Source organism: Caloenas nicobarica, chromosome 3 (assembly GCF_036013445.1).
Source record: "Caloenas nicobarica isolate bCalNic1 chromosome 3, bCalNic1.hap1, whole genome shotgun sequence".
NCBI classification, from domain to species: Eukaryota; Metazoa; Chordata; class Aves; order Columbiformes; family Columbidae; genus Caloenas; species Caloenas nicobarica.
Window position 1 is genome coordinate 103,462,686 of NC_088247.1, and position 24,763 is coordinate 103,487,448.

A 24,763-nucleotide genomic window follows, 5' to 3' on the forward strand; every position below is an offset into this window, starting at 1 on the left:
CCTAGGCTATGCGGTGCATTGAACTTCCCAGCACCTTGTGTCTAACAGCACAGCACTTGTTTTGCTCTCATGGAAGAGACTTTTGCTCCCCAGATGAAATCTGGAAGCACCAGCTTCAGAGGCTGCTGTCTATGCGGGCAGATGGGGCCAACTGGACCTGGACCACAGACCAGACTAGGACCAAACCCACTTCTGGCCTCGGCTCCAGGATGAGTTACTTCCTCGTAGTGGGCAAACAGCAAAGGGTGACGTTGGCCAACAGAAACCTTACGAGGCACTAAAGCTACGTGCTTTCCTTCTTGTTCAGTCTAATCTGTGCGTGGTCCTGCAGGCCTCTGTCCCTTTGGGCTCTTCAGGACCATGCAGGCAGCTCCTCAGGGCTGGGTTTGTCCAGCTTGTAACTTTTGGCTGCCCCCATCCAACCCTTTCTGCTACAGAAACCCAAAGTGATTCCGCTGTTCAAACTGGGCAGTTCTGGTATCGACAGATGGCCTCATCCCATGACACTTCTCAGCCCCAGCCTTTGGCTCAAGTGATTTGGCTGCTAAAACCACAGTGTTAGCATGGTACCGCATTTTTAAAAATGAGAGGGAAGATGACACGCTTATCATAGCTGAATAGCCATACACAGCAATGCCAAGGTTTCCAAATTAAGAAAAAGCCAACAGCATTACAGATAAATGTATTTTAATTAGGATTAAATACTATCTCAAGGTATCTTGAAATCGCACTTGTACTGTACTAATCAACAGCCGGAGGCAATAAAAAAAGTCTGAAAATGTATAAGATCTAACATCCAACACATGACAGTAAGTGCTGCCATTTAAAGCGACAAACACCGCTCCCAAGAACAGATTCTTAGAGGAAGAAGTCATAACATTTTTGTATGGACAAAAAAATTTAAATTGAAGACCGGAAGAAATATATTAGTGCCTGCCTTTTTAAAAGTGTGGTGGTTTTTTTTTTTTTACATTAAATACAGTTTTCTTTAAAAGCAAGGTACTTTCTAAATTCATGGTTTATATACTGTATGTACACAAAAGCAGAACATTGTACAGTGTTTTTGGATAAAGCAGCACTAACTAGCTCTAAGCTGGTACGGTGTTGCTGAACCAAATGCAAGATGACAAGTTAAACACTCTAGGAGAAGTATCTCCGTGGTTGGTATGAGAAAAGTAAAGTATCATGTATGTACAAACTGATTATTCAAACAAATCTCGCAAACTCAACATCATTTCCCACAGAACTGTACAAGCTGCAGCTCGTTGATGGAAGTCGTACTGCGAGAACTGACCTGACAGACGCAAAGTAACCATTTTCTTTCAGTAACAAAGTGCATTACCCATGCAGAGAGCACTTAGGCAAGTCGCCGTCGCGACACATCACCCCTGGGGTGCAGGGCGCCAAGGAGAGCAGATTCTTACTGCAGCCTCGAGGCAAGCAGCCACCTGCAATTTTTTCCACTACACAAAATATGAAATGCCCCAACCAAACCATATGAAATTGAGATTAAAGCTACGTTATTAAGTATCTGTATGTGCACTCTGGCTTTCTGGGGACAGTTATAGATTAAAGCAGAAAGTCTGCACCCAAGTATCACCAGTTTAGACTAAAATGGACTGGCAGTGATCTCCATAATTAGTGCAACATTAACCCCTATACTTTATCAAAGTGACTTACTGCTCTTCAGATGCACAACGTGCTTATTCAGGTTTTACAAAAACAGACAAACCAGAACATTGTGCAGAAAACTAGTTTAGTATCAGGTTTGTACATATATATATTTTTTAAAGTCTACCCCATTAAAAACCCAAACTTAGAAACAGTTCGTGCCCTGTTTCAAAGTCAATTGCCTCAAAAAATGACTTTTTAAATTCTGGGTTAGCAGTAGGGCAGAAAGAGATTAAGGTTCTTCTTGTTATGTAAATTGAATTACAATTAAAAGTATGTAACTTCAGAAGGTTATTTGCTGTACTTTCAGGATGCTGTTCATCCTGTCTTAGCCACTACACTGGTTTAAGGAACTGAATGTTTCTTCTTCGATGAGGACAGAAGCGAGACAACTTGTTTCTAAACTGTGTCAACTTAAAGTTTCAAGTTTTAATGGTGTAAAAATCTGACATTCAATTACAGTTAAGAGAAACTTGCTACACAGCAAACTGCATCCAAATCTACCAGCTATTGATGGGACCTTTAAATTAACTGTTAACAAATTATTCAAAGCATCCAGACCTGGAAACATCAGATCACCCAGCCAGTGAGCCAGCAACTCCCTCCCCCTTTTTCATGAGGCTTTAACAAATGCAACTGACGTGACCTTAGCACTGGAGCCCATGACTTCCATTGGTTAACCCCAATACCCAAACGGGCCAGGGAGATCCTGTGTTAAGCCCAATGCAATATGCATTAGTGTCATGGAGCAGGAAGATCCCAGTGTCTACTTGTTAAAAGTTCACACAAACCATATAGATACAGACAGGATAAAACACAGACTCAAAAGGATCCATTATGCTTGAAGAAAATTCCAAATAAAATGACATCTTCTGCACAGCCCAGCCTCACCTCAGACACAGCCACACCTTTATCTAGTATAATAAACTCTGTAGTAAACTGTTTTTGACCTCCATAGAGAGTAGGAGTTGTCAAATTTAAGGAGATAAACTCCTCTCCCTGGGTACTGGTGGCTGCCAGCATACACTTCTTCATGACAGTCTCGTCTGTACACAGGCACTATTTCATCTAGCTGAGGCTTGTTGGCGTTCTTTTTGGCTTTTTCTTCACTGCTAGTATTTTCTGAAAGGAAAAAAAGTGTCAGTTAACATGGGTGGATACTTTACAAGAGAAAGACTGATTTGTAGTGGACAAGGCACCCTTTGTTAGTTTAGAGATCAGATGAGTCAAAGGGGTTCATACCCAGGCTATGGGTAAAGCACCCAGAAGCAGAAGGAACAGCAAGCACGCTCACTTCATCATGAATTTTACAGTTCAATATTAAAACTCCCCACACTCATGTCCCTAGCACAGCTGGGTCTGGTCATAGAGATGCCAAGCTCTGGTTTTCATCAACATTACACCACATTAACTGACTGCCACTGATCTGACACGCTTACTACTACTGCTTACTCAGCAGGAATATCCAGAAGGCCACTGCTTCCTATGTCAGAGCAGTTCCTCCTGAACAAATCACCTCCTCATTTCAAAGCATTTTTTTCTGACTGTATGCTGGACTCGCCCATAGGTAAAGGCCGTGGCTTGTCTCCTGGCCGCTATCAGGAATTGCTCTTTTAAGCTGTTTTGCTGAAGCCTCAAGGAAACCTCTCCCCTAGAAAAAGTTCATCAACAGCAGGGCAGGTTTTTTCTTAAGGTTTTCAGTGTGCAGACCCACTATGCTCTGTTATGGCACAGGTTTCAATCTAACTTACTGAATAGCTGTATTGGACAAGAGGGCACACTAAGGAGTAAGTAAAACTTAGGAAAAGGATTTCCCCACCCTCAGCTGCTGTAACCCATCTGTGACCAAATGAGGTGACTGCTGTTACTTGCAGAATGGCACTTCCTATGCAAAATTGAAGACAAGATTCCAGCTGGATAGAAGTTGGGGGAATTAGGAGATTACATGAGACAATCAGCTGGGTTTTCTCCCACAGCAGACTCTGTAGGACTGGCAGTTTATATAAACAAACATACTTACCTTCTTCTTCATCCTCATCATCACTGGATTCGCTGACATGCACACTGACTGCAGTATTAGGGGAGTCTGTCCATTCAAAATACACCCCAAAACCAATGTCATAATTGTCTGTAGCAAACTCCCAAAAGAGGTAAGACCCCTCTTCATGAGTTGGTACTCTAACTGTAACCACTTCTCCTCGGCCCACTGTGATCACAGAGTCTGCATCCTGTCGGATTTTTTCCTTGAAGTCTTTTATCTGGGGTCGTGTCCACATTGATGGAGCAGCTATCACTGGAACAGAATCTGCAGAGAGAGGAGGAAATACTCCAGTTAAGATTTTTTTCAGTTATTTACGCTGCATACTTAAAGTGTGCCTTAAGAGGACTGGAGGACCACAAGCATCAGAGCTACTTTCAAGTAATTTATCTTTCCATTTTTACTGGGGAGGGAAAAAAAATAAAATTTCATGAAATGCAGTGTCAGTTTACATGTAACACCACACACTTAAATCCTACCAGTTCACCCATCTGTCACATTTAAACCAACAGTGTTTATGCAGAAAAGACTCAGAAGACAAATGTACTGTTACAGGTGATGGGGTTCCATTGCAAAGAACCCTTTACTGAAAATATCTTTAACAGAACCAGAGGTTGTGGATTTGCCTAGAAATTTCCAAATATTGACTAAAATAACTGAACACCTCACTATATAGACAGGGTCTGTGCTAGTGTTGGTTCTATACTTGGATCCAAGCAAGTCTTTTGAGGACTACTGATTGTGGATGAAAATATAGAGGTAACACCCAGAAATACCAGCAGCGAGAGAGCTGCTGGGAGGCTGCTCTTCCCGCTTCACTTCCACAGCTTCCTAGACACTGCCTGAGGAAGATGGGAAATGTGAGCAATCCAGACTGTTCTTCCCTCACAGGTAGGGCAGCATTCAGAGAGAGCAAAAAGGATTTGGCTTTATTTTAATCTGCAGGCTAAGTCACTCACTTTTGACCCAAGTTCAAAGAAGATTGAACGTATTTCTGCACAGAACAGCTTTCTGCTCCTCTCTTTCAAGCCAAGAGTGAAAGGAGCTTCTGGATCCCATCCACTTTGCCTGAAATGCTTTTGCAGCTTTTTCTTTCCCACCTCCCAAAGCTGAGTTTGGCCTGTGAAATATTGCTCTCCCTTGAGAGAAACTGGACCCAGAAAGCAAACCCAGCTCTTGCACCACCCAATGAATCCAAGCAAAGCACCATAGTAACCATACTTAAGACATCTGAATCCTAGGAAAGGCTGTCATTATTTATTTTGAATTAAGGAATCTAGCTAGTCCTACCTTTTGGTCCATTCTCCAGTGCTTCTTCCAAAGCCTCAGGATCCAGCTCTTTCTCAGGGCTGTCTGCATGTGCACTGGCCTGCCCATTAACAGACGGGGTGTCCCCTGGGGCAGGCGCATTCCCCTTTGATGCAGTAGTCAGAGGTGTCCCTGTCGCTGCCACAACTGCCTCCTGCTGTTTCTGTAAGGCTGCCTAAAGTGACAGAAATTAAGTCAAGTAAAACCAAATCCTCCCAAAAGTCTACATATAAACATGTTAAAAACCAAACCAAACCAGCAACTTTCCCCCTCCACCCTATGAGGAAGGTTGACATGAAAGATCAGAAGCAGCACACATTAGCCAGTGAGAATTACAAGTACTCAGTATCAAGGGAAGTGAAGTCACACTGTTCTAGGCTGGTGGATATAACCTGAACAAAAAGATTCAGCTGTCAAGTTAATTAGGGCACACACAAGAAACTCTTGCACTTAAGTATGGAAATTCTGCATTTCAGTAACTTCTGTAACATTTCTTTCAAAATTTAAGGGGAGAACTTGTTTGCTGGATTTTACCAGTGGGCTGAATGGCTTCTGGCTCATCGAGGTCTAAGAAGAGCTAGAAGTATTTAAGAGTTATTAGATAAGTGCCAATTTGTGAGTTAACTTGCTCAACAGGGTTCTCTATCAAATTCACAATGCCTGACAAAGGCAGCTATCGTAAGAGCCACATGAACTGCGAGTGGTCTGGGAGAAGAGTTATTAAAGCTCAGAGGTGCCGCTTTTATAACATGACTTACGTACATTGAAACTCTTCAGACAGAATTTATCATGCTGTCCCTATGCAAAGGATTAAATACACCTAAAAGGAGATTATACAAGGTAACAACCATCCCTTTGGATTTAAGCAGGATGCATTACCCCTTTAGGTTCAAGGCTTATTCCCCTGCCCCTGGTTATCAGTGCAGAGAGATCAGATGTGCCTTTTTATCGGGACAAGGAAAAGGTATAACTGACAGTACCACTCTTTAAATAATAACCCAATAAGCACACAGGTTTGATGAATGAATGGAATACAGGTATCCTGAAGGAGTATGAAGACATTATTATCAAACATTAGTTACATTTCAAATTTGAACAGTTGTACAGATGCTGCCCAGACTCATTTTTTACTACAGCAGTTCCATGTAAATTAATATAAAGTAGCAAGAACTTGTCTAGAAAACTATTGCATTCAGCCTTTCCAAAATTAATTGTATCACCAGCTGATCTGTAGGCAACCATGACAGAACAGCACTGTTTAACTGCACTGATAGATCCCAAGGCAGCTGAGTTACACGCATCTGAAAGGAAAGTATTCCTCAGAAGTGTTACAGAGGCCATCTGAGTCTTCAGGAAAGTCCAAAGTAGAATTAGGTAATTTTAGCTCTGTTACATGCTTCTTTTTCATCCTTTCCTCTACAAGAGTTGTCCAAGTAGAGATTTGAAAGATAAGCTTCATTTCCTGGCAGACTTATTATTTTGTAAAACGCTATAAAAGAAAGGCTGTTTTGCCCTGGGTCTTGGAGGACATTAGTCTTTTGTACGTAGAAAGCAGACAGCCATGATTGAAAGGAGCAGTGCTGATAGGATTGCAGAAAATTGGCAGCAGCACCTCCGACACCTCAGTCTCCAGGGAGCAGTATCAATTACAGAAGCATGGAGGACAAGACTGATGAGGCCATAGCTTTTGCTCACCACTATGACACCAAAGCATTGGTACCAAGGCATCATTAAGCTTCAAGAGTAACTATAACAGGGCATGAAGCCTCTGATTTTCCTAAACCACCTCAACTATATTGAATCATGGTCCGGCTTGGAAGATACCTTAAAAGATCATCTTGTCCAACCCACCTGCTGTGAGCAGGGCCATCTTTCACTAGATCAAGCTGCTTAAAGCTCCATCCAACCTGACCTTGAACTGTTCCAACGATGGGGCATCCACAGCTTCTCTAGGTAAGCTGTTCCAGTGTCTGACCACCCTCACTATAAAAAAATTTTCTTATGTCCAGTCTAAACCTACACTCTCACAGATTAAAACCATTGCCCCTTGTCCTATCACTACAGGTCCTGGTAAAAAGGTCTTTCCCTATCTTTCTTATAAACCCCTTTAAGTACTGGAAGGCCGCAACAAGGTGTCCCCAGAGCCTTCTCTTGTCCAGGCTGAACAACTCCAACTCTCTCAGCATTTCCTCACAGCAGAGCTGTTACAGCCCTCTAATCATTTCTGTGGCCTCCTCTTGACCCATTCCAACAGGCCCATGTCTTTCCTGTACTAGGGACCCCAGAGCTAGGCACAATTCTCCAAGGGGGGTCCCACCAGAGTCAAGTAGAGGTGGAGAGCCACCTCCCTCCCTCAACCTTCTGGCCACACTTCTTTTTACACAACCCAGGATATAGTTGGCTTTCTGGGCTGCAAGAGCCCATTATCTGCTCATATCCAGTTTTCATACACCAGTATCCTTAAGTCCATCTTGGCAGGGCTGCTCTCAATTCCTTCATCCCCTGGTCTGTATTGATATTAGGCAGTGCCCCCATGCAGGTGCAGAACCTTGCACTTGGCCTTGTTGAACTTCATGAGGTTCACATGGCTTCCTTCCTTGGACAGTTCTTTGAGGGCATCGGTCTCGTCAAAATATAAATAACTCAAAGTTCAGTAACTAATTTCCTGTTAAGTCTTCAGCTCAAGAACAATAGACTTCAGGCAGGCAGCTACAGGCCATTTAAGATTCAGGTCGTGCCCAGAGAGGTCAGATGTACTAGAGCCTAAAGTCTGGCTTACATCTGTTTAAGGCAGTTACAGATGGACATCCTTGAACTTTTAAATAGATACTGATGTCAGACAATAGATGCAAAAGGAGAAAGAAGTCAGGATTGCTCGAGTGGACAGGGAGGAGCCATGCCAAACCCAGCAGTGATGTGACAGGGCTGCACCCACGTTCAGCTGGAAATACGCGGCTGACCAAAGCCTGCTGCTCTGCACACATCCTCAGGTGTGATACCTACATGGGGAATCACTTGGATAGGTTTGTTCGTGTCCAGATGCGCTGGCACGTACTCCCATTAAATTAAAACCACAACAGATGCTGCAGCAGAGCACTTCACATTTGGTCTCCAAGAATCTTGAACAAGTAATTAGTAAAGGCTGCTTAGAATTTTCTTAACAGCTGCTTCAAAAAACTACTTGAAAATATTAAATAAAGGGGTTTTGGTGTTTGAATCTGAAGCAGCGTTAGTCACTAGAACACTATGTCTCCTTGCAGCAACTAGGTTTTCAAGGGGATAAGGGCAGACAACTTCACATCACCCAAAGACAGCCTGGGACACAAAATCTAAGTTTCTCAGCCAGTCAGTCATACCTGTTGCTGTGCGAGCTGGACTTGATACAACTGCTGCATGTATTGTTGGTAATGCTGCTCCTGGAGCTGCCGAATGAGGATCTGCTGCTGCTCGTAGTTGCCCGGGTACTGCTGGGCCGCGTACTGCTGGAACTGCATGGCAGTCTGGGAGTTCAGCGCTGCCATGATCTGCTGCCTGCACCAGGGGAGGAGAGCGTGAAGATTACAAGCAGCTGAGGGCACTGGGGAAATCCCTGTACTTAAGCGATTAAAGCGGCCTCAAAGACAGTTAATTCAATTCCTGTAAAAACCACTTAAAACAAATCTACGTAACAGAGCAGAGCCCAGAGGTAATGTAAATGTGAATTTTGCCTAAAAACATGCTGAGAATATAAAGGGAGCAACAATTCCTACCCAGTTTTTGTAAACATCAAGTGTTAAAAAAAGCCAAGAGCTCTTACACAATTCTCAATCTGTAGTCTGATAAAGAGGTAGTGCTAGAAAAACACGTGACTAAATTTCTCAAATGACCAAGGGGAAAAAACAACCAACCAACCACATTTGGTTCCTCCAGAAAACATCCTTCTAGCAGCCCTTCTACAAATATCAATAAGAACAGACCTGCTGCAGTACAGCACAGCAACACTTTCTGGTAAATCTGAGAAGAACACACCACATTATTATCTTGATTTCCCAGGGCAGTATGCAAACATATAAAAAGCATGACTGACTGTGGACTAATTCAGGAATGAAAAAAATGCTGCCAAATAGGGCATCTGTGCCTCCAGTAAACTCAACTGCTGAAACTTCAGGAGGAACACATGGGTTACTTATGCACAAGCTCAGTTTTCACCCTCTCTCCAGAGGGCTAACATAAGCTAATAGTAAAAAAAGCTAACTAGATCCAGAGTTTGTTTTGTCTCACATTACATCCATCAGCCTATTGATGCTTTAGAGGAAGAAAGTAGTATCACACAAACACAGGAGGTAATTCTTTGCTTCCTGCCCTCCTTCCTTCCCCCCAAGTCATCCTCTAAAAGCTCCAGTATTAGACTGGTTTGTATCCTAAAGGGGAAGATTTACTGTCTCAGGAAAACTGTGACTTTGGATACACTTGGCCTCTATATATGTATCCGCATTCCTTTTCTGTCTAAATTCTCTCTCTCTGTAACCTGTTACAACCACTTAATACGAACTGCTATTCAAGTTAAAAAAAAAGAAAAAAGTAATCTCTTAACTTCAAGGCATACCACACTTCTTATTACTTAGCACTGTGCAACATTTTTCTATTGTAGTCTCTGTTCATTTGTGTCTGTATTTTACACTCCTGTTTCCCACAGTGTTAAACAACAAAACTTGTAGATTAATTATTTACTCCCTTCTCAAAATAACTACATGGCAAGCACAGGATCTAATTCAGAGACATCCTTTGCAAAGATATTTTTATTATGGAAAATGGTTGCTGACTGATGTGGAACAGCTTTGATGATTTACTATTCTCTTAATTATTATGAGTGCAAAGCTAGATCTGTGTTTTCAGCATCTGGATGTGATGGGAACAATAGAATACACAGCTCTAGTTATACTGCAAGTAAACTATTTAATTCAGGCTACAAACAGAGGTTAAGTGCATTTGAACATGAATTTTGTGATCCTTTTGGAAAGGTTCTAAAATCCAGTGATTGCCAGTGTGCAAATGAGATCTGCAGACACTTAACACTTCCTAGAAAGAGAGCGCCTTTTAGGAGGTAACGTTAGACTACCAAGTTCGAAAATTTCAGCCATGCATTCAACACACCCCACTGAACTGCTGTTACTCTTTTTCAAGGCTCCACCTTCTGTGAAAGGATTGAAACTTTCAAGTGACAGTTCGAACAAGCCTTCCAGTTGGACACTTAATCATTTAAGAAGCAGAGCCACAAGTTTTCATGAGGTACAGCCACTGAACCCAAAAACCCCCAGAGCTTCTCTTTAAACAAAGCTTCTCCGGCACTTTCATCTGAGAAGGCTGCATACAATAACACGTTAGGATAACTATTCTCTGTCAACTGTGTCCTCTTAGCTACAGATGCAAATGTCACTGCCAGACTCGAGTACTCTGGACTTCAGGTATTCAATTCTAGCATAACTATTTAGGAAGTTAGATACAATTATCTCAAGCACAAAGCAGTGATTTTCTTTGAAGTGTTATTTGTTTCAGCTACTCACTTCTGTTGTTCCATCCGAAGTCGTTCCTCCTCTATTCTCCTCCTCTCTTCTTCTTCTCTTCTCAGTCGTTCCTCTTCTTCTCGCCTACGTTTTTCTTCTTCTTTTTGTAAACGCTCACGCTCCTCTTCTTCACGCCGCCTTCGTTCTTCCTCTTCTCTTCTGCAACAGCCACTCAATAAGCTATCTCAGCACTCCTACAATCCTAGGATGAGTTATTTCCAACATGCTGTAACCTGCTTTTTGCCTGCCCAATAAGGCTTTTGGTTTGGTAACATCTCCTCTAACTTCAATTTGACTGGAGAAGTGTCTTATTGGACACAAGAAGAAAACACATTACTCTTTAGTTTTACTGCACTGTGCAGTGTGACAAGTGTAAATTCTGCATTATAATTTGATATTCATTCTAATCTATTACTATACTAACCTTAGCAGACAGCAGTAGAAAAAAATTGTCTGAAAACCTTTACACATGTTCCAAGCTTTAACACATGTTCAATAATTACATGGATACTATAGTTTAATAATCACATCATATGTAAACGATAGAGAAACCCTTTGTCAAGTTGCTAACCCATACTAGGAGTTTAAAGCACCTGACAGTTTCATGTTCTGTATACATTTAGTCCACAGCCATATCAGGGCAGACATTTTGTGAAGCATGTCTGTCTTAAACATAGGACAGCATCAGCAAAATTTTTAAAACTCCTTATATTCTGGGTGTTCACCTCAGAAATAATCATTCATTACTGGCAAAGTACGAAGGCTTAAAGAGACTAAATGATACCACAGCCACCTAAACTTCAAGCATTTCTTTTCCCAAGATGACTTCAACCTAAGCCAGCTGTGACACTGTCCAGAGGTCAAGAGTTAAACACTCAATATACTCCAACACCAAAGGACTCAAGCATTACCTTTTCTTTTCTTGTTCTTCTTTCTCTATCTTGTGGGAAGTGACATATGTTGAAAACAAGTGGCAGCACCTATTCAGGAGCTTCACAAATTCTGTCATAGCTTTTTGCTTTGACATGTTTCCAAGGGCAGCCCATTCCTTCCTGAGAGAGAGAAATCAGCTGAAATAACAGAAGACTCAATTCTTTTCAAGTCAGCAATGAACTCTGAGAACTCAACAAATTAAAAACAACAACAAACCACAGTTGGGAGACCAGGGACCTAACTTTATCATATGCAGTTTCAGAGAATCAACAACTTTTAAACCTGTAGGTTTCAGTGCTCTCTTCTGCCTGCACCAGAACAACCCTTTCAAACAGACAGAACTGAGTGCTTATATGAAGTGTCATACATACCATTGACCCTACTTCAAATTCTGAACTATGTCCAAAAACTTCCCAGCTACAAATGAACCTGAAATATTTTTTTACCCCTCTCCCACTCTAGTTTGTGGAAAAAAAACGCATACATTCTCCTGGCTGGCTGAACAAACATGGTAACAATCATTGATTATAGCGCTTCAGTTAGTCGGGTTCTTCCTAAAGGAAAGCTACGTCCATTTAGGCAAAAGCAGCGCCCTGGGTCCAGCTCCGAGAAGCCAGTGCTGTGTTGCACATTTTCTTCACAACTAGAAACAGCAACAGTGAACAAGAGAACTGCTGCCTGAACTGCAAGCAATACAAGAGACATACCTGAGGCTCCCCAGATCTCATCAAAATTTACTCAGGGTTTGAATGCATCAGGTATCTGATTTCAGAAGTTGTCCTGGGTATTAACAGAAGCTATAGTGGATGCTGTTACCATTGGCAAAAGGCTCGGCCTGTTGTAACCTCATTGTGGATTTGGGATGAAACACAGGCGTGCACATTAACGCAAAGCTAACAAGTCTTAAACTGGTGGGAGAAACTGGACTCTAGGCACAGCAGCTTTTTCTAATGAGGTTTAAAAACCCCAATAATCTTCTACTAGCTCCTTTACCAAACCGTGACTCAGATTTCTAAGATGTATTTGAAGAGGTCCCTCACTTTCCACTACCACACACACACATTGATGCAACCCACGTACTTTTCTTCTTATTGCAGAAATTGAATGTTGTTTTCTTCAGACAGAAAAAGCAGAGTTAAGGCCAACAAGAGCACGAGCCCTTTTACCTTCTATCATTCCCCAGCACATCAAAGAATCCAACTTCAGGGCATGTGTCAGGGTTGTAAGGTCCCAGCAGAACCTGCTTGTGCAGTGCCACAAGTTTGAGTTTTTCTTCATATGTTGGATGAAAGGCTTTGCCATCTTTTTCTGCAGGAAAAAAAAGAAAATTTCACTGTTGTGATTGATGAAGTACGGGACAGCAAAGAGTATTTTGTATAACCTCTTATCATGATTCCTCCATAAAAAAGGAATAGGAAAGAGAAGCCACAAAAGGTTAGACAAATTAAGTCAGTTCTATTCGAATAAAATAAAGATCTGCCCAGAAGAAACACATTTAACTTCAGCTGCTGAAACTTAATTCTGAAGTGTTTTTCATCATACCATCTAGAGTGAATCTTAGCTCATAAGCTAGCACATAAATATTTATGTTAATTAGTTGAAGATTATACAATATGGATACATAACTCTGAAATATTTAAAAACCTTAACTTGAATTCAAACGTGTCTGCCAAGTGTACTGTAGTGTGGATAAGAAGGATTTTCCACAAAGATGTGATGATATCTTTAGAGATTGTTCTCCTTTCATGCTCTTCACGTCGATGAAAGCAAAACAAGCAAGGTTTAAGGCAAGGAAAACCGCAGAGTACAAATTAGAATTAAGGGAAAGTTTTCCTTGAGGCAATTTGATTGCTGCACTTTGCCAAGGCAGCTGGAATAACCCCTCACAATGAAAAGTCCTAAAAGGTGACTCCATCAGCACCAACACGTACAGAGAGCTCTGGCTGTAAGATGCATGGAACATAAGCCTGAATATAATCAGAATTCCAGTGGCTCCACACCAACTCCTTCTGAAGCAGCCCCGGTTAGATCCTGCCAGGCATTTACTGGTAAGAAGAGATTTGCATTGATTTAGAAATTATATATGAATTAGTTGGCTAGGACTTACTTCAGCACACTTAAACTGTCAAAACAAATCAAAGAAACAGGCATTCCTAGACGTGATTACGCTGTTCATTAAGAGGAGAGTTTTTCTTGAACAGGAAAACAAATAAATAGGCATCATCTCCCTTTGGAAGGCCTGAAACTAGGAAGCCATTATGGGATGCAAACAACAGACATTTCACAGGACTGTACTAACTGCTCTCCAGGTCATCAGGAACCACAGGCAGAGCTGCCATCAGTTCCCAGCCCTCCTGCTACGGTAAAGGTCACTTTGGAGCAAGTTGTTTACAGCCTTGAGCTGAACAGTCCAATTCACACCCAAATTTTAGGGCTGACATTTGCATATTACAAGCATCGGCGGAGCAATTTGGTAAACAGAGTTATCAAAAGGAAAATAAGCAAATATCAGAACAAAAGAGCGGGGAAAATACCTCTGCTATGGCTTATTGAGAAACTCAGAGCGAATATTTCTGAAAATTGAGAATTAGAGACAAACCCAGAGGGAAAGTGTTGGCGGGTCACAGCAAGAAGCAATATTTTCAATAGAGTAAGTTCAGCACATTACTGGACTTATTCAGTTAAAGCAACACAAGGAACCGTTACACACATCCATTAATTTTGATGACAGAATCAAAGAATTAGGAAGGTAAATGTTTCATCACTTGTTACCCATTCCTAGAAGTCCACTTCACTCATCTAGAATCTTACATATTTGCTCTTCTCCCAGTGTCACACAACCTTACAGCAAATATCTCTTCCACCTTCAAAAACCAGAAGAATTCATCCACAAAAATATCTATTTTCAAAAATACCTGATGAGGTGGAGAAGGGAGGGGATGCAATGACTGAACCAGAGTCTACTCAGTGGTACCCAGCGAACGGACAAGAGGCAGCAGGCAAACAGGAAATTCCATTTTTTTTTTTTTTTTTGCCAAGCGCTAAAACAGGTTTCCCAGAGAGGGGTTGTGAAGTCTCCATCCTTAGAGATATTCCAAACCCAAACAGACAGTCCTGAGAAGCCTGATCTGAACAGAGATGGCTGACCTTGGCAGTCCCCAGAGGTCCCTTCCCACCCCAACAAGTCTGTGACCCTTAAAAGATACAAATCCCCATGTCCTGGTAAGCTCTCTCCCTCAGTCTCAGGCCACCCAAAGAGCCCTTTGGTTCTCCCTCAATTCTTCCCACTTCACATTTAACTTGGAATTTGCTTCTTAGGTAGCAAACACTTCTATCTGCCTCAATAAACAGCACACACTCTGAAATCATGCTTAATATCCTGGGGCAGCGTGCTTAAAAAGCAAGTCAATTGATAAGGGTACTACACTGAAATTTTGCCAGGCTTCTGAGCAAAGTATGCTCCTCAAGAGGGTCCCTATGGCATCATTTACCTTGCACAACCTGTAAACCTGCAGCTGTCTGCCAAAAAAACATAGCTGTTTGCTGTACTAGACTGCTACCTAAGCCAGCTATAATATCATCAGTATTTGAACTCACTTTTGAGGGAGGTTAAAGGGAAAAAACAGCATTGTTTCCCATGCTATACACAGCATGTCTGCATTTTCACAGACCAGAGAAATCACACCTCAAGGCCTAACAATCAAGAGAAGCCAAAAAACTGCATTTACAAAGAATGGTCACCAAAGGGAAGAACAACAAACAAACTAAATAAGAGAGGAAAGTAGATCTTAGAAAAAATATAAGACAGGCATTCAGTGACATGTAGATAATGCAGGTTAGAAGCAAACCCTCAGCAAAATATTTGGAGCCAGTCAAGAGAGCGAAGTTGTATACTAGCTATTTTTCAGTTCAATTCTTAAGCATGAACTGCACTGTATAATTATCCCAAAGATTTTGAATTGTTGCCATTAAACTGAATCAGAGGACCTGAAGCCATCTGCAGAGTCAAATACGCCAAAAATGAGCATTAGTGAGTCCAGACAAGTAGAAGTGCCAAATTTATTCAAGCATCTGTGAACACGCCATTTAAGTAGGTATTACCCACATATCTAATACAGCTGTCAGGAAGCTGAAGAACAAAGAGCTCTAAGGAATACACTGAGAAACCCAAAGGGTGCGCACAGCACTAGTACAGCACCTACACCACTCTCCCTATGCCACCCCCATCAGGGCCCGAGAAAGGCTCGGCTTTCCTACAGAAGATGAAGAGAGTTCTCTGACAATACTTCAAACCATCATTTGCCTGAAATGGCAGTTTCTCAAGTCAACTAAACTCTACACTTAAGCAGCAGCCGCTAACTCAACTAGTGATTAAAGGTACGGTTACATGAACAAGGCAGGCCATGGACCTACGGTGCTTCAGGCATTCTGCAGTAAGGGCCCACGTATTCATACATGAGTCTATAGACACGTGGAATCATAGAATCATTTCAGTTGGAAAAGACCTTTAAGACAGAGTACAACCACTAACCTAACACTGACACATTCACCTCTAAACCATGTCCCTAAGAACCTCATCTACACATCTTTTAAACACCTCCAGGGATGGTGACTCCAGCACTTCCATGGGCAGTCTGTTCCAATGCTCAACAACCCTTTCTGTGAAGAAATTTTTCCTGATATCCCATCTGAACCTCCCCTGGTGCAACTTGAGGCCATTTCCTCTCATCCTATCATTTGTTACTTGGGAGAAGAGCCCAACACCCTCCACGCTCCAACCTCCTTTCAGGCAGTTGCAGACAGCGATCAGGTCTCCCCTCAGCCTCCTTTTCTCCAGGCTGAACAGCCCCAGCTTCCTCAGCCACTCCTCATCACACTTGTGCTCCAGGCCCCTCACCAGCTTCGTTGCCCTTCTCTGAACTCTCTCCTGCACCTCAGTGTCTTTCCTGTAGTGAGGGGCCCAAAACTGAACACAGGATTCAAGGTGGGGCCTCACCAGTGCTGAGTACAGGGGGACAATCACTTCTCTAGTTCATTCCTGATACAAGCCAGGATGCTGTTGGCCTTTTTGGCCACCTGGGCACACTGCTGGCTCATGTTCAGCTGCTGTCAGTCAACACCCCCAGATCCCTCTCTGCCAGGCAGCTTTCCAGCCACTCTTCCCCGAGCCTGTAGCGCTGCCTGGGGTTGTTGTGACCCAAGTGCGGGACCCAGCACTTGGCCTTGTTGAACCTCAGCCCATTGATCCAGCTGGCCCTTCACTAATGACATGAAGTAGTTCACCAAGAACATGGAGAAAGACTGGCTCCCACTCACTGCAAGCTCAGGCCTTGCTGATGTGTCCCATGAAACCACAACACACTGTTAATGCACTGTCACCCCGAAAGGGAAATCCCTGCACACCAAATATCAGCTCTTCATATTAATACTACCGCTCTTCTTGACAGTGGCTACTTTGTTCACATACCCACAAAACTGAGATGCACGAAGGACGACTCAGTTGATTAATCTAGAAAACCAGTAATTAAAACACTAATGACCCTCCTTGTCCTACCGGTAATTAACTGTATGCTTGAAGACCACCGTTTATGTCAGCACGCAAGCACAACAGGAAGACTAAGCTATATCTAGTAATGAAAAGCAGATAACAGAAGCTTATGTCACTATGTGGCACTGTACCATTGACAAGAATCAGTACAAAACCACACATTTAGACTCAAGGGAGTTGAAGAAATATGCTTAAGAGACTGCATCATGCAAGATACTGCTACTCCTATGCAGATAGCTTCAGATTTTTTTCCCCTGTAAGAAACGTGGCACGACATGCTGCAGCTTCCTCTCCAAATTCACCTAGTGCACTCTCTCTCTAAATGCCTAATTCCCGTGGGATAGCATTCGGGTGAGTCATCTAGAAGAAGCTAGAAAACAGTTTGCCAAGTGCGCTTTTTCACCTCATAGCTTTTAAAAGCAGAAGTCGCGTATGTTAATGCCATTCATTTGCATAATGAGAGAGACCAAAACTGAGAAGCACAAGAACTCAATCGCTGCCTGCAGATCCCAGCACACACTCTTCCACTCCTAATCCTCCTCTCCTGAAGATGTTCTGCATCAACAGAAGAGTTACCAACCGGTCCTTCCAATTAAACGTGTTCAAAGCTCAACTTCACATCAAATGTAGGTACGTTACAGGGGTTTTCATAATTCTTGGGGAAAAAAAAAAGCCTACTTAACTATGAATTACAATCATGCCATCAAATTAGCTCTTGGAAAAAAAAAAGTGAGGAAAAACAATTAATTTAGAATTATGTATTGCTGAGGTTGAAGGTGCACTTTCGATAGGTTAAGAGGAAATAACTCTGAGCAGCCAAACAAAATTAGAGTACTTCACATACCAGGAGAGCTTTTAGATACCAAAATGATATGGTTTGTACACTGTCCACACAGGTGTGCCGCCCTGCGAAACACCTTAGACAGTGCATGAACACTTCAGGGACCATCACAGATCGAAGGTTGGGTGCAGTGGGATTTCAATGGCAGGATGTGGAAAACCATCCAGCCACGTTGATACTGGAAGAGATTTTATGGCAGGGCTACACGAGCAGGACACAGCTTATACCTTAAACAAGTTACCTTCACTGGCACAGCTCATACCAGCTCAACAAGCAGAATTTGCCGTCAGAGACACTTCTGTTCTGCCAGCTGCCCCAAGGCACACAATTACAGACAGCCAAGAGACAAAGAAACGTCCTCGTTTCAATAACATGAGTGTGTTCTCCCCTGTACATGGGATCCGGCACAGCAGAGCAGCTTCTTAATGGCAGCCAAAATGCTGGCCGACCTGAACTAGGCTCGACAGAGCAAGAGAAAGAGTGCATACTGTGAGAAGGGCTCTTATTTCTCACAGAAAAATGCTCTGGAACACTATTAACCACCTGTTTCCTATGCCTCTATTATTCTGAAAAGCTTTCTTCGCAAGCTATTACAGATGCAAAAAAAAGCTAGTACACATCTCCTGCACAGCCTAAGGCCTGACAGCTGAAGTGACACTGGGTCAAGCATTTTAGATCTGCTCCTGTCTTTATCAGAGACAGAATAAAGTAGCTTTTGAGTCTCTCCAATATCCTAGCCTAGTTTCAGTTGTGTTTTTCACATTGTTTATATGCACTCCCACCCTGTCTTGTCTTCAAGCAATTCTGTTACATGCAATATGCCACCACAGACAAGTGTTAGCAGTCATTGTAATAAGCAAACCCGAACTACTTTGCTCAGATTCAACTTTTCTAGGAAGAAAGTACACCACAAGTTACAAGCAGACAACTCGGTCTGCTCACTGAAGCTGCAAGGAATCTGCTTAACTAGCGATCACTGCTTATCCCTTGAGGGACTGAGCTCCTTCCATCCCACCAACCACAGTTAATCCACACACCATCATCCTCCCAAACAAGCGCAGCCCTCAGCCACCTGTTTGTTCCACGGTAGCTCTGTGAGCAGGTAATACCATACACTGAGGCGTGGATATCAACTAGCTTTAAGACAAAGTTTCTCAAAGATACCCCCACCTCTAAATTAGTGGTTTTTAGAAGAATGATCAGAAACAAGACCTCAGTGTTGACCTGTTAACATAGGTCAACCTTCAGATCCCTCATATGCTCCTTCTTGAAGTAAAGGAGGACTCTGGATTTGTTCCTTGGCATCTATATGGCTGTACGCCCGCTCCCAAAGATGTTTTGACAGTGGCTGCATGCAAACCATTTGGAAACGAGACCAACTATTTTCAGAGCCATAAAGATATAGAACAAACAGGCAAAATCAGTAACCCAAGTATTACAAGCTCCTGTAACCCACCATCACATCTATAAATAAAAATTCTCGTGTTATGTCACTTTCAGAAAAAAACCCTACAAATAAAAATACAGGCAATGTCTTCACATGACTTATTCCAGCCCTAAGGACAGAGGAACAACATCTTCATTTGGTAAGTCTGACAACTCCACATAATGTGGAAAATTTTTCTCTTATGAGCAAAATCACACATTACACGAAATTGCAGAAGGTTAAAAAAAGAGCAGAAGTAAAATGAAACATGTTGAAATTAAGCTTTTATTAAAAGTAAGGCAACGACGAACCCAGTGTTGAGACAACACAAGGAACTGGCACCTAGACACAAGTAACACTCCACTGACTTTTCATCATCCAAGAGGAGATAAATGTAGACCATAAATTTCATTAAAACATGAGACATAATAGACTTAGGTTATCAATAATGTAGATAAGCTCATTCATAGTGTGTAATTTTTACACTGTAAATACAGGTTCCAGTAGAATATTAAACCCAAGACAAAACGATACCACGGTTGACTGAGACAAGGAATTTGCTACTGCAGAGACATTTCTTTCTGCATCATGTTTTAAGAACAAATGCTAATTAAAGCAAACTAGAACTCTTTCAAGCAGCTTGTTTTACAGAAAGGGTAGAGACAGAAGTCACAATGCTTCCAACCTGACACTCGGTTGCAGCAGCTTCCGACACAGAAGAAGGAAAAAAAAAAAAACCAAACACACACATGAGCCTTATGATCCCTTGTGGTTCTTACAGCTAAAAATCCCCAAAAGAACAACTCTACATGTCATCACACTAACAAAAAAATTGCTTTGTGGAAGAGCATCAGAACAGGGTCAAAGAACCAGGGCTCAAGAAAACTTCTTAGAGCCTTACATGCTCCTAACAGCTACCTCATTTCCCCAAAAACAAGACAGGGTCTTATACAATTTCTGCTCCAAAAGATGCTTACTTTTTTACACATATAGCTGCCTGAATACTATTTAAATTGACTTTTTAAATGATCTGTAACTGGGGCTTATTTTTGGAGTAAGGCTTATATTTCGAGCATCCTCAAAAATCATGCTAGGGCTTATTTTCAGGGTAGGTCTTATTTTCAGGGAAACACGGTATCAGGGTGCAAGCCGGCCAAAGTGAAAAAAATAGACTATTTTGTCCTTCTAGTGCAGTTCCGACCTGCCAGTATGCTTGCCCTCAGAAGAAGCAGCTTTCCTGGAAGGTCACCTAACAACTGATTGTCACAAGACTGACCTTGCCAAGTCCAGAGCTGTATGTTCCCCAGTGTGGGCAGGCTGCTGGACTCCCTGCCCTGTGCCCCACGTTAAACAGGAGCCACCCGAGAGCCAGAGTGACACATGTCCGTGAGGTGCTCAAAAAACACACAGCCCATTTCCTCCTCCCGAGGAAAGCAAGCGTGGCAAGGTACCTCCGCCTTCCTGCAGAAGCCAACCTGGCTACAGGGGTTCTCAGGACAAACGCTCCAGGTCTACACCCGTGCGGGGATGTCACAGCTCCCTCGCACAGCTGCCAGCAAGACACACTCAAAGCAGCAAAGCCGGGCTTGAAGTCAGCATCCACATCTCATGCCGGTATCCAGCTGTCAGTGGGCTCGACGACACTCAACGATCGCGCTCTTTGCCTACGTCTGCGAGTTGTTTTTTTTTTCCTTTGCGTGCCACAAGGATGGATTTTTTTTTCGCTCCGTTTTTAGGTCGGGTGGTGCAAACCCTCAGAAATGCCTTCCCGGGGCAGCCCGCGCCCCGCCTCACCTCTCCCACCGCGAAGAGCGCGTCCCCACAAGCCGCCACCGGCCGCCGGGATGCGGCACACCGACCCCCAGGGGCCGCCCCCCGCGCCTCCCAGGGGACTCGGGGCTCCGCCTGCGCCCCGGAGCTCGGCCCGGCGGGGGGTGAACGATGCCGCCGCCCGGGGCTCCTCGGGAGGCGGCGGCTCCCGCCACGCCGCCCCGGTCTCGGCGGGAGGGTGTGCGGGTCACGTCGCCGGGCGGTCTCACCTTTGAAGAAGCGCAGGGCCAGGCTGTACAGCTCCTCCAGCGCGAAGCCCCAGCGCCGCTCCGGGCTCAGCGCCGCCTCCTCCGCAGCCTCCCCGCCGGCCTCCGCCTGGCCCGGGGAGCCGGGGCCCGCTCGGCTCCGCCTCGCCGCGGGCTCCCCCTGCTCCGGCCGCGCCTCGCAGGGCGGCAGCTCGGCGTTGGGGCTCAGCGTCAGCCCGTCCACCGAGACCTCCAGCCGGTCCGAGCTCAGCACCGCCGCCATCCTCGCCCGCCCTCCGCCTCCTGCTCCGCTGCGGCGGCCACGTCCCGACTTCCTGTTCCCTCCGACCCGGAACTTCCGGCCCCGCCCACCCGCCGCGGCCCCGCCCACCCGCCGCGGCGCGCTGGCGGGAGTCGCGCACATGCGGGGACCCGGGCGCGACGGCTCCGGGGCGGCCGGACCCAGCGGGAGCCCGCTCGCCTCCCTGCGGGGCCTCCCAGCCCCGGCCGCCGTCCCGGGGTGCACCCGCCCCCTACTCCGGGATCCCTGCCCCGCGGCAGCGCTCACACGCCGGGCACAGGGGGTTACGTTAGGGTTTGGGGGAAGTGCCGTTGAGTATGCACTTTTTGGTGGCTTTACAGAAGGTAGTAAGGATTTTTCAACAGCTTTGTGTCACGGATTGAAAGAGTTTTGTTCCCAGCAGGAAGGCGGCGTGGGTTCTGGCACTGATCTCTGCTGCTCCCTTCTCGGGAAATGTGCTGCAGGGCTCGCACAGGAATGAGCCAAAGAGAGAAAAAAAGAAAAAAAAGTACGAGGCTGAGAGAGTTGGGGCTGTTCAGCCTGGAGAAGAGAAGGCTCCGGGGAGACCTCGTTGTGGCCTTTCAGTGCTTAAAAGGGACCTGTAAGAAAGATGGGGACAGACTTTTTTGGATGGTTTTAAACTAAAGGAGGGGAGGTTCAGGCTAGATATAAGGCAGATACTCTTTACAGTGAGGTGGTAAAACACTGACCCAGGTTGCCCAGAGGGGTGGTAGATGCCCCATTCCTGGAGACATTCAAGGCCAGGCTGGACGGGGCTCTGAGCAACCTGATCTGGTTGAAGATGTCCCTGCTCATTGCAGGGGGTTGGACTGGTTGAGCTTTGAAGGTCCCTTCCAACCCAAACTGTTCTATGATTCTACTTCTCCAAGAGCTCTATCTGTAACTGACTCACTGCCTTGTGACCATGAAACACTGTTCACAATAACACTATTGCCATGTGCTACGCAAGGGGAGAGAGTTGCTCCCATGCACGGCTGATGAGGTTTATTCCCAGCCCAAGCGACCCTCCTCACAGGATTTCAGGAAGGAATGCTTTTGGTCGCGTTTCTCACCCACACCAAGAAGCAGATTGCACACCTTGGAAACGGGATGTGTGTGTCTGGTGTTTCATGGAGCCCATGTGAAGGAAGAGAACTGCACAGCTCTGCAACCTCCTGACACGGGTGTGTGTGGGAGCCCGTCCCCGTCCCATGGCCTGCGCTGGAGCCTGCTGCCCATTTCTGGGTCACCTGAAGCCGGTCACACCGCCTAAGAGTTTATCTGCCCTTTGAGTTAGTTGTAGATTCATCTGCTGATTTCTCAGGAATGCTGAAGAGATTTTATTAAGTCACAGTTATAAAGTGCTGTGAAGCCTTTGGGTAAAAGGCAGAAGAAAAGCAAAGCGTTAAATTAAAGTACATTTCCAGTTAGTATTTCCTGAAAGAGTGAATGACACACAGGGCACTGTTTACTACAAAAGGGGCAGAATATGATTCAGATGATGATTCATCTAAGCTTCAAAATAAATTTTACAACCAATTGGAAATCCTTTGTAGCTTCTTCACTAGCATTTTGGTTTTGGTTTAGGATCAAACATGACACTGTACTGTTTGCTTTTTTAATGCCAAAAATTGCAGAACAAGGTTGTATCGTCCTGTTTCGATGGCTGGAGCTCTTCAGGGCACACAGTTCTCCGTACTGACAATTTGGTGCTATCTCCTGGACCAGACTAGCAGCAGAGCAGATGATTTTATCTCCTCATGCAAGCCTGCACCCTGCTTTACAAGTCTGTCACTTCAGCCTCAGATCCAACTTCACTTCAAGATTTGCAAGTTCATTTATGAAATAATTTGTATTAAAATGTCTGTTTTAAAAGTTTTGATCAGACACATTTCCTGCTTGGCTTGCAGAGTTTGTGCTTCATAAATAGAATCATAGAATAATGGAATAGTTTGGGTTGGAAGGGACCTTCAAAGCTCATCCAGTCCAACCCCCTGCAATGAGCAGGGACATCTTCAACTAGATCAGGTTGCTCAGAGCCCCGTCCAGCCCGGCCTGGAATGTCTCCAGGGATGGGGCATCTACCACCTCTCTGGGCAACCTGTTCCCATGCCATATTTTCTTAAGGCATCAATTTTACAGTAGAGATTAACCTTAAAGTTCTTGCTTTAAGAAACTCTGAGTTCTTTATCCTAAAAATGCATTCTTAGAATAAAAGAAGCCGAAGTTCTGACTGATCCCTACTGGATTTGCTATGTTTCATGCAAATAGAAGGAAATATTTACTTCATTTTATATACTGGCAAAACCAGAGGGGCTTCTGCTTCATGGTAGGAGACTGACCCAAAACCAGGCAGCCCTAAGTTTGCCTGTGTGTTTGGAGGCCAAGCTAAATCCAAGATGCTCTACAAGCATCTTGCTTGACGACCTGATTTTGGCAATAATTAGAGAAAACCGATTTGTCTCCTGACAGGCTGTTTTTCGCAGCAACTGTTTGGTGCGTTTAGCAAACGCGAGACCGTTCCTGTCTTCTCGTGCCAGCTTTGCTGACCACGCAACAGACACGCGAGCTGGTGCCAGCGGAGCAATTTTCTCCACGAAGTGCGGTATAGTCTCTTGGCGAGGTCCCAGCTGGAGAATTGAAGCAAGGAGCCTCTGGTAGCGCCACGTCCCACCGAGGTGGGGCTGCTCTTAGTGGTTCTCCACCTTCCTTCCCTGTAGCCCAGCTGTCTGGTGAATGTGGAACGGACACATTATGTCGCCTCTTCTCTGTTCCGTGCTGTTTCCAAGTGTGGTTTATAAATACAAAAACGTGCTCTTACACTGTGGTGTCAGTAAATGCTGTGATGTGCAACTGGTGGACAAGCTGAATACGTGATCAGGTGTAGGAAGGGGAATACCTGCGAGATGATACATTAGAAAAAAAATGGAATTTTGAGATGAGTCGCGAAGTCCCGATCTGGAATAATGTAATAACAAATGACAAAATATTTTTTCCAGAAGAAAATTTTGAATTTGTAGAGATGGCTATTTGAGTTGCAGCGTGGAATGCTGGTCCATCTGGTATAAAACAGAGATTTACCTGGAGCTACGTGTCCAGGCAGCCACGGGACCACGAGCGCACCCTCCCCGCTGAGGGA

At 44.2% G+C, this 24,763-nt stretch overlaps 1 protein-coding gene across 1 annotated transcript; it reads right to left on the reverse strand.

Moving 5' to 3' along the window:
* Positions 1-706: 706 nt before the first annotated feature.
* ACBD3 (acyl-CoA binding domain containing 3) lies at positions 707-21,659 on the reverse strand. Its single transcript, XM_065631132.1, has 8 exons — positions 21,348-21,659; positions 12,660-12,801; positions 11,472-11,612; positions 10,561-10,719; positions 8,374-8,548; positions 5,000-5,192; positions 3,692-3,976; positions 707-2,793 (listed from the first exon to the last, which is right to left on the reverse strand). The coding sequence occupies exons 1-8, from the start codon at positions 21,604-21,606 to the stop codon at positions 2,582-2,584; spliced, it is 1,566 nt and encodes a 521-aa protein (XP_065487204.1). The 5' UTR covers positions 21,607-21,659; the 3' UTR covers positions 707-2,581.
* Positions 21,660-24,763: the final 3,104 nt, after the last annotated feature.